The 8,531-nt window shown below is 38.2% G+C and overlaps 4 protein-coding genes across 5 annotated transcripts; 1 reads left to right on the top strand and 3 right to left on the bottom strand.

The window, feature by feature from the left end:
* Positions 1–35: 35 nt before the first annotated feature.
* On the bottom strand, positions 36–872 carry LOC137575409 (U3 small nucleolar ribonucleoprotein protein IMP3). The gene is made up of 3 exons (XM_068287974.1): positions 689–872; positions 345–556; positions 36–287 (listed from the first exon to the last, which is right to left on the bottom strand). The coding sequence occupies exons 1-3, from the start codon at positions 823–825 to the stop codon at positions 91–93; spliced, it is 546 nt and encodes a 181-aa protein (XP_068144075.1). The 5' UTR covers positions 826–872; the 3' UTR covers positions 36–90.
* An 11-nt stretch (positions 873–883) lies between these two features.
* APC10 (anaphase-promoting complex subunit 10) lies at positions 884–1,733 on the top strand. Its single transcript, XM_068287973.1, has 2 exons — positions 884–1,131; positions 1,192–1,733. The coding sequence occupies exons 1-2, from the start codon at positions 987–989 to the stop codon at positions 1,638–1,640; spliced, it is 594 nt and encodes a 197-aa protein (XP_068144074.1). The 5' UTR covers positions 884–986; the 3' UTR covers positions 1,641–1,733.
* On the bottom strand, positions 1,668–4,756 carry LOC137575407 (ras-GEF domain-containing family member 1B). The gene is made up of 6 exons (XM_068287972.1): positions 4,600–4,756; positions 3,505–4,476; positions 2,726–3,439; positions 2,519–2,662; positions 2,248–2,456; positions 1,668–2,192 (listed from the first exon to the last, which is right to left on the bottom strand). Exons 2-6 carry the CDS (start codon positions 4,267–4,269, stop codon positions 1,949–1,951), a joined length of 2,076 nt encoding a protein of 691 aa, XP_068144073.1. The 5' UTR covers positions 4,270–4,476; positions 4,600–4,756; the 3' UTR covers positions 1,668–1,948.
* Positions 4,757–4,841: 85 nt separating this feature from the next.
* Positions 4,842–8,444, bottom strand: LOC137575254 (cathepsin L-like). Of its 2 annotated transcripts, none has more exons than XM_068287715.1 (4): positions 8,420–8,444; positions 5,936–6,139; positions 5,663–5,871; positions 4,842–5,601 (listed from the first exon to the last, which is right to left on the bottom strand). In XM_068287715.1, the coding sequence occupies exons 2-4, from the start codon at positions 6,131–6,133 to the stop codon at positions 4,896–4,898; spliced, it is 1,113 nt and encodes a 370-aa protein (XP_068143816.1). In that variant the 5' UTR covers positions 6,134–6,139; positions 8,420–8,444; the 3' UTR covers positions 4,842–4,895. The 2 variants fall into 2 exon arrangements, with proteins under 2 accessions (XP_068143816.1, XP_068143818.1); XM_068287717.1 differs by lacking the exon at positions 8,420–8,444 and adding an exon at positions 6,892–6,895.
* Between the last annotated feature and the right edge of the window lie 87 nt (positions 8,445–8,531).

Below are 8,531 nucleotides of genomic sequence, written 5' to 3'. Positions count from 1 at the left end.
AAAAACCTATGGAATCCCAGTCGAAAAATGCCATCTTATGCTGTTCTAAAAGTATTTAATTGTTTTCTTATAACTAAAGTGAAATCTCTTTTACATTTTAAAGTCATCGCGCATATCATTGTAGCGTAGGACATGCTCCTTAATCTTGGAACCATCTACCCATGTAACGAAATCTTCGAGATTTTTAGAGACCAAGAATGCTGGATCTTTGATCATCTCAGGTCCAACACGCACGTGGCCATGCTCAATCATATCCGTGGCATGCTTTAAATGTTCCGACATTCGTACTGAAATTGAAAAATAAAGAAATTTTTAACCCATTCGGCTGTGGTATAATTACTCACATTTGACCATAATAACTGGTAAACGGCGGCGACAAAAATGACTGGCTGACGTCTTGCTGGCAGTCTCCAGGGTAAGTTCATCATTGGCCACTCCCATGGCGTGCAATTTGTTAAGCAGCATGGCCGAGGCTTCGGCTTTAAAAGGGTCCGTAGCGTCTAGTTTGGCTATCTTTTCGGTGAGTTCGCGAATCTCACGCGCCAATTTGTTGTACCTAAATCGAATAATGTTTAAAATGTTTAGTTAAAACCACAAAATAATAAAACAAAAAAACACAGAAACAGCTTCGGTCCAGAAGATTTTGCGACAAAGTGCAGTGGCTCCGTGAGAACCACCTAAGACTCACTTGGTGTAATCCTCCCGCTTTTGTATGTGATAACGTCGCAGTATCTTATTCTCCTTACTGCTGTTGTCAACTTTCCAGGTGATAAAATCAACCTTTTTCAGCAATTTTTGCTCATGATATTTTAGTTTTCGGACCATGTTGAATGTTTATTGTTATTGAAATTGACGCACATGTGTGTCCAGTGTTGAGTAGTTCGCTTGCATAAGCAGCTGTTCAGAGCGTTCTTTAGTGTTGTGACGGATACAAATTTGTGAAAAAGATAATGAACAAGGCATCAAAATAAATAAAAAGATTTGTAATGTCTGCCCCGATGGATGAGGATGTGAGTGCTCCGGCAAATACATCGACTGTCAATGAGGAGGATCCGTTGTCGGAAGAGCGTTTGGGTGAAGTGCGTGAAGTGGGCAGTCAGGCCGTGTGGAGTCTGTCCTCCTGTAAGCCGGGTAAGCGTAAGCGTCTTGAATTGTACTCATCTTTTAGCTAAAACATCCTATCGCCTATAGGTTTTGGAGTGGAACGGCTGCGCGATAATATTATGGACACTTATTGGCAATCTGACGGCCAACTGCCCCATTTGGTCAATATACAATTCCACAAGCGTACAAACATCAGCCAAATCTATATTTACACCGACTACAAGTTGGACGAAAGCTATACTCCCTCTCGAATATCCATCAGATCTGGAACCAACTTTAATGATCTGCAGGAATTGCAAGTCATCGATCTAAGTGAACCCACTGGCTGGGTGCAAATACCTATTAAGGATGGCAATGTCAAGTCCATACGGACATTCATGCTTCAAATTGCAGTCATATCCAATCACCAGAACGGTCGCGACACTCATATGCGACAGATTCGAATTCATGCTCCCGTCGAGGGCAAACATTACCCATTGGAACTCTTTGGTAAATTCAGCACAGTTGATTTCCAAAAATTTGCCACCATTAGATAAAAAATTAAGTGCTCCTTGTATTAAAAATTAACTTTAGTTAGAATTGCTTTGTTTATTTTCGATTGCATTAAAATGATTATTAACTTTTAGTAATTGGTTGTATGCATATTTTTGGTGTTTCTATTCAAATGCCCATTACACTGTATTGTATGTAAACATACAAGCCACTAAACTTAAGTACGAATTAACAAATACGTTTGCAGATTATCGTGTTACTATTAACGCAAAAGAAAAAAGAAGTGATTAATTAATGCCAAACAAAACGAAGTGCAAGGCAATTTTTGCATTGTTTGTTTTTTCGGTTATTTCTATGATTTCTTTGCCGCTTTTAGTGTCTTGAAATGATCTTTTTCCTCGATATTCTCGGGCGGTTCACATTCATAGGAGGTCTTCATTAACAAATCCTCGCTAAAGGCCTCTGTCTTCTGTAAATAATTTACAATCTGAGACAGCTGATCAAAGGGGCAGTCCAGTTGTTGGCAATTATAAAATCTTTTCAATTCGGAGCCCATCAAAAAGCATTTCTCAAAATTAATTAGTCCATTTGCCAGTCTATGGGAGGAAAAACATTTATAAAATAACTTAGTAATAATTTTTTGTTACTTACTTATTTTCATGGCTTTTATATATGGCCAATAAATCCTTGAGAATCAACTTAAAATAGGGTATAAGGGCACGATCAATTTTATTGGCCGTGGATTGTTCCGAACGCCAAATGGCTGTCTTCATGGTCGAGCGATAATTGCTGTAATTCGAACTGGAATCCATTTGGTGCTCTAATCCATTTAATTTTGTGATTCCTTGAACTTTAGCCCACTGAGAAATTAAACATAGGTTATCTTTTTAGTAAGTTGATATATTCTGACTACAGAACTTACGGTCTTCTTTAGTCTGACTATGGCAGTTCTTTGAAGGGATTTCACTATGGCCATTAGACTATTGAAATTCCCTAGATTAAAACACTCCAAGGCTGTGTCTATCCAAAAGTCAATCATTTGAGCACGTTGAGATTTTTTTCCAAGCTAATGTAGTAAGCAAACGATGTTTAGTCTTAGATTTTCAGTGAGAATTAAGATTAAACGCACCTTAAGGACTTCAGTGGCTGCCAACTGACTTAGGTGATGAAACCATTGAATATAGGCTTCTATATTAACTTCTGTTCTGCCATTGGCACTCAATGTTTCAGCCTTTGTCTGTTCAAGATTCGATTGCAGCTTTCCTTGGCTGAGAAGGTCCACAAATTCTTCAACTTGTATTTGCGATAGATAGGCATATTCAATAGCGAACAGTTGATGGGACAATTCGAAGGGATTGCTGCAAATGCTAATAATGTTGTCCGGTTTGTAAAAGCGCTTCAATGACTTAATGCTGCTTTGTCGACCCAGAGAACTGCTCGAGGACTGTTTGATTAGCATATACCGCAATTGAATTTGCCGATTAGACTCGATTTTCTCCAATCGTTGGGGTATTCCCATTTGTTGAAGGAAATCCGGCTGCTTGTTCAACTCGTGCATAAGGATTTCATTGTTAAAGTCGCAAGGACAGGTCTGCACCCAGCGAGTGAGTAAATGAAGAAAGACTGTGTCCTGATACTTAACTGACGTTTTAGATATTTCGGCAAAAAGCTCGGCGGGAGTGAGAAACAATCGCAATGTGACTAACAAGGCAAACTCAATGTTCTCATTTTGCCGTTCAAACAACATTTGAAGAAGCTCATTGAGTGTTCCCGCCTTTGGCAGATCTTTGGCATACGATAGCTCTTCATCAGGGTCTTTTTCTCTTAATCGTAATTGTTGGTGCTGGAATCGAAAATCTTAGTTAGTCTCCTCAAAGCATTCTCTTTCCGTTTCTAGCATTGCCTTACCAAAATGGAATTTGCATCGGATTCATCATCTGCCGAACTCGTAATGTCACAGTACATGGAATCAGTAATGGTATTGTCCCCCTTATTGGCATATGGGGGACCACCCATAGATACACTGTGAAATATGCCATCGTGGCCAGAGTCGCAGCTACTTATATTCGAGCTTTTGTCCCCTAGAGTCGTTGATGATGCAGAGCCAATAGCCGAACTAGTGTTCGACATTAGCGACACATTTGAGAAGGTTTGATTAAGCTGCCGCCGAGGACCGTCGGTGTCCGTCGCTTGGGAGGAGGCAAATGTGGAATTGGAGCCATACTTCAGAGCATTCTCTGGTGTGGCCCGATTTAATGCCGACTGCTGTTTTGCGGGCTGCCAAATTTCTTTCTGATGTGACTGGTGATTGAAGTTCTCTTTGGTTTCCACAGTGCGCTCGTCTAAGATTTGGCCATTGCGAGAAACCAACACTTCCTCAGTGGTGGTAACGGAAGACTTGACGGTTAGGGAAGTTTCTACCTCAATCGGCTGCTGCGCCAGACCGGCGCGGAAGAGAAGCTGATTTAACTGCTCCACCGACGGCATTTGGCCATCAAGCAGCGCCCTCTTAATTGCATTGGCATCATCAACTGGTATGCCGTCCAATTTAACTGGCACCCCATTGATGAGCAAAACCTCTTCCTGCTGCAAGGAAGACGAAGTTTCACAATCGACAATTTTCACATCCTTGCCGAAAAGAGATTCCACTGCGTTCATTATATCCTCATCCATTTTGAGGAATATGCGATGTTGGATGGGGATGAGAGGATGGGTTAGTATGTGACACAACTGGTGCTGGGTGCAGGTGGTGTTGTTGTGGGCTTGGCCTTAGGTTGGTATAAATGCGAGACGATGACCCCAAAACTAAGCTGAGCTTGGCTGAGGGGACAAGGCAGGGCGGGGCTCTTTGGGATCAAACTCAATGCACAATGCACATTTCTGTAACAAGGGGAGAGGAGAGGAACAATATTAGTGCCAGTTGTTGTTATTGTATTTGGGTTGGGCTGGGCTGGGGCCTGGTTGCCTGATGTATGGTCCATTATCTTGGCGTTTTGCACCCACCTGTAGGAACATGTTGTTGTCAGCGGTTGAGGGGGGTCTTTCGTTCCCAATATTCGAGCCATTTCTATGGTTTATGCATTTTCGTTAAATTGGGTCTGTTTAGTCTATTTTGTGTGTTTCTTTAATTCTAATTTATTACCCCCTATTTTTTGGCAAGTAACGGCCACACTGAAACCCGGGTTGCCCTGGTCACACTGTCGATGTTCTCTCTTCGCGATTTGCGCGCCGATGCTTTTCGATACTTGTGATTTGAAATTGTTTTTTATTTGTTTATTTATTATGATAACAATTAAACTTTAAACTATTGGATAGCTGCACTCGAGAGCAATGCCACAGAAGTTTTTGCCTCGAGGCAATCGGAAGTAACCATCCTCACCCCAATTTTTATCCCAGGAATTCTTGACAATCCAGTAATCCTGACCCTTCTCGGAGCCATATCCCACCACAAGAACTGAATGATTGGGTTCATCGTCATTGCACTTCTCGTCGGCATATATGCCGCTCTTATAGAGCAACAAGCTCTCCAATCCATTTAAAGAGCAAGCCAAAGGACCCAAAGTAGCGATAACTTTTTTCATTAGAGCCTCATCTTTTGGGGGAATCGAGGCAAATCCAGTGATCTGAGCACCTGACAGGGAGTTCGTATATTTGCAGGTTTCCTTGTTGTCTATATAAGGATATACATCCGACTTCGAAATACCACGCTGCTTCTCATTGATAAAGGCCATGGCATATTCCTGATATCCACCGTCGCAGCCATTGAGACCGAAATCCAAGGAACCGCAATCCACCAGATTCTGCTCAGAGAGATTTGGCAGTGTACCAGTTTTTCTAAAGACATGACCCTCTATGGCACCCGTAGTAGCGAATGCCCAACAGGAGCCGCAAGTGCCCTGATATTTCACTGAGGTAACTCCACCTTGTTGGCGCCAATCAAATGCATCTGGTATATTGCCACCTGGCTGCACAAGGGCACTCTGACGACTTGCAGCAACCTTAGATCTATTAAGAAATTAAAGGGAATAATTAAACATCAATTGCAATATGCAATTCATTTACTTACTCTCCCTGGTTGGATTTCCTAAGTCCAGTAAGTTGGGAGAGAAATTCGGCATTGGTTAAATCGGAAAATGCATTCACAGCCAATTTGTATGTGGAAGTCCCTTGACTGAATGCCTTATTACCAGCATCCACCAAGTTTTTGCGGGCGGCAAATACATTTTCATGCAGGGCTCGATCAGCTTCATTCAAATATGTCTTTCCCGATTGGGTCTAAAGGAATAACATGTCGATAAGTATATGAGAAACTCATGCAGGGATTCCAAATGATATTTACCAAGAAATCACCGAAATCTTGCACATCTCTCAGAGCTGGAGGCGCAGGCAATCTGCTGGCTATTCCTGCAAGTCTATCTTGAACACGATTGGCCACGTTGCCAAGAGCTGCGCCCAATCTTTGACTTGGTCTCAATCCACCAAATTGCGCTGAAGCCAAGCCGGCCAGTATCAAGGGAAGTGCCACCAGCAATTTCATTACGACCTGTAAAAAATAGTAAAATATTTGTTTCTTATTGTTAGTTCATTATTACGTAATTTCACGATCAGATTAACAACTTTTCGATTAACAATTATAACTATTTTATTCGAAACATAAAACATTGATAACCACTTTATTTATTTTTGTAAAATTTTGTTCTCATTCACTTTTGGATGTTTAAAAATACAATGTTTTTGTTTTTTAAATTTACAAATTGGTTCATCATAAAATTGTTTGAATTCGTTCTGAGTAATCGAGTTTATTATTAAGTTTTTCACTACTTTTATTTAGAATTGATCAGCACCACTTGTTATTAGTCTGTAACTATTTAAGTCACAATACTAAAATTCGTCTAACCTCCCAGATAGACGCGATTTAAATGACTGTTAGACGTGTAGGCCTATCAGAGCCATTTTATACGTCTTCTGCAAATTAACATGTAAAATACAATGGATACCATATGAATAAACAATATTTTGAAACGAGTATTTCTTGGAAATATATTAATAAATAACTGGATCTAAAATGACTTAATTAACAAAATTCAGAACTCATCCTAACCCAGCAGATCCACAGAGCTCTGACCCAAAGCAAAAATGTTTAATATATGTATATGGGGAATTACTATCATTAGCTTCATCTTGATAGGTGTTTAGCATATATTATTTAACATTGATTTATATCTAACGACCAAAGTTGTTTTTTTTGCTCAATGAATGTTTGTTTACATTAATTCGATTAGATGAAGACCTTACAGGTTTAGAGTTCAATAGCGATTACATCTGATCATAGACATCGATGATGTGATTATTATAACCGAACCTGTCAATCAACAAACAACAATCTACATTTGCGAGGGCGGCTTAATAAATGAATAAATCATTTAAGTTTGAAGTGAATTTATTAAAATATACATTTGACTTTCTTCGAGTTATGATCTGATTATTTGACTAACTTTAATACCTTTTGCTATCTAGATTCTTCTTTTATATAGATAGAATTTCCTTTTGAAAAATTTGAAATGTATAATTTCATCTATTATATAACAATAAATATATTATAAGTTATTTAAAATGTAGTTTTCTGTTTTTATACTCTTACATATTAGTTTTGTGTGCAAAAGTAACTTATAACTGATATAACTGATATATTCTCATTGTCGTATCTGCCCGATCAACAGAACTCTTGTTTGGCATTATAAATTGCAGACTTATCAGTATCGGTCCACCATATGAATGGCCCTTTTAAATAAGACTTTTTGTTTTTGAAGGCAATATTATAAATCTGTAATCTGTAATACTTTTCTATATCCAAACGGCTCCAATAGAAACGATTGATTAGGTATATATTTTTGATTACTATCTTTGAATTTCTCCAAACTGTTATTATATGATTTGATATTTCACTGTTTAATGTACGCGGATGACTATATGACATAGCTTCTATCCATAGATACAAATGTACATACTAAACTATCTAATTTTAATTCGATTTCAATGAAAAATATGTCATTCGACGGGAAATTCAATTCACTTTCTTTCGTAGTTCAAGGAAAAAAGTACTTAAGTATGGGGACCAAAAATGTCCATACAAAAATCAGATTTTCAATTGGCTCCAAATCGAAAGGGGCTAAATTCAAAAATTGTCGTATGCAGTTTACGTTAGTTTTGCTAGATCTACAACTTCTTTAAAGATATTAAATGTCTACCTTTAATATTTAAGATTTTGGAAAAAATTTCTTAAATATATGCGCCCCACAAAACAGACTTTTTTTTCTTCAAATGCACCTGTGAAAAAAACGGATTAAACTATGAATACCATTTTTACAATTCATAATCTGAACACAATAACCAACAAATTACAGAAAAAATTATTCCATTAAGTTTTCTAGGAGCCGAGGATATCGAAAACAAAAAATACGTCTTAAATTTGTGTTCGCCACTGTATGTTATTTTAAAGCTGTCTTTATGTAGAAATTTCCGTAGACTTGTCAAAGTTTTCCTAGTCATAAATTTGGAATTTGTATAATAAGTACACATTTCCTGTTTTCACGACACATTTTTACACCTTGAAGAAGAATTTGATAAGATCGACATTGGGAATTCTAAATTGCTGCATTTTCATTTGAAGGTTAAAGTTCAGCATTATAATAATTATGGATTAATTTTCACTGCGGGTATTTTTATATTGATTTAAGTTTTACACGTTATCAAGTATAATTTGCAGTTTGTCAGAAGTAATAAAATTGATTTGAAACCTGTTCCAACTTAGTTACTGACTAACCTCTCACGTTGACTCGATGTAAACGAATACCTGGTCCGTCTCCTCAACTATAGACTTTTATATAGATACGCTCATATGGCTAGGAACATGTAAGAACCAGGGATGCAAATCT

The sequence above is a fragment of the Drosophila tropicalis genome, unplaced genomic scaffold (genome assembly GCF_018151085.1).
Source record: "Drosophila tropicalis isolate 14030-0801.00 unplaced genomic scaffold, ASM1815108v1 contig_573, whole genome shotgun sequence".
NCBI classification, from domain to species: Eukaryota; Metazoa; Arthropoda; class Insecta; order Diptera; family Drosophilidae; genus Drosophila; species Drosophila tropicalis.
Note: the sequence above shows the minus strand (reverse complement) of the source record. Positions and strands in the feature narration are given on the sequence as shown.

What these genes read in the sequence shown, in the direction of transcription:
- LOC137575254 (XM_068287715.1), bottom strand. Translation starts at nt 6,133, where the DNA reads ATGAAATTGCTGGTGGCACTTCCCTTGATACTGGCCGGCTTGGCTTCA. An exon ending in AAGATTTCGGTGATTTCTTG is followed by an intron (nt 5,872 to 5,935) that starts GTAAATATCATT and finishes TTATTCCTTTAG; the next exon opens with ACCCAATCGGGAAAGACATA. An exon ending in AGGAAATCCAACCAGGGAGA is followed by an intron (nt 5,602 to 5,662) that starts GTAAGTAAATGA and finishes ATTTCTTAATAG; the next exon opens with ATCTAAGGTTGCTGCAAGTC.
- APC10 (XM_068287973.1), top strand. Translation starts at nt 987, where the DNA reads ATGTCTGCCCCGATGGATGAGGATGTGAGTGCTCCGGCAAATACATCG. An exon ending in TCTGTCCTCCTGTAAGCCGG is followed by an intron (nt 1,132 to 1,191) that starts GTAAGCGTAAGC and finishes TATCGCCTATAG; the next exon opens with GTTTTGGAGTGGAACGGCTG.
- LOC137575407 (XM_068287972.1), bottom strand. Translation starts at nt 4,269, where the DNA reads ATGGATGAGGATATAATGAACGCAGTGGAATCTCTTTTCGGCAAGGAT. An exon ending in CAGCCACTGAAGTCCTTAAG is followed by an intron (nt 2,663 to 2,725) that starts GTGCGTTTAATC and finishes TTACTACATTAG; the next exon opens with CTTGGAAAAAAATCTCAACG. An exon ending in TAGTCAGACTAAAGAAGACC is followed by an intron (nt 2,457 to 2,518) that starts GTAAGTTCTGTA and finishes TTAATTTCTCAG; the next exon opens with TGGGCTAAAGTTCAAGGAAT.
- LOC137575409 (XM_068287974.1), bottom strand. Translation starts at nt 825, where the DNA reads ATGGTCCGAAAACTAAAATATCATGAGCAAAAATTGCTGAAAAAGGTT. An exon ending in AAGCGGGAGGATTACACCAA is followed by an intron (nt 557 to 688) that starts GTGAGTCTTAGG and finishes TATTCGATTTAG; the next exon opens with GTACAACAAATTGGCGCGTG. An exon ending in ACCAGTTATTATGGTCAAAT is followed by an intron (nt 288 to 344) that starts GTGAGTAATTAT and finishes TTTCAATTTCAG; the next exon opens with TACGAATGTCGGAACATTTA.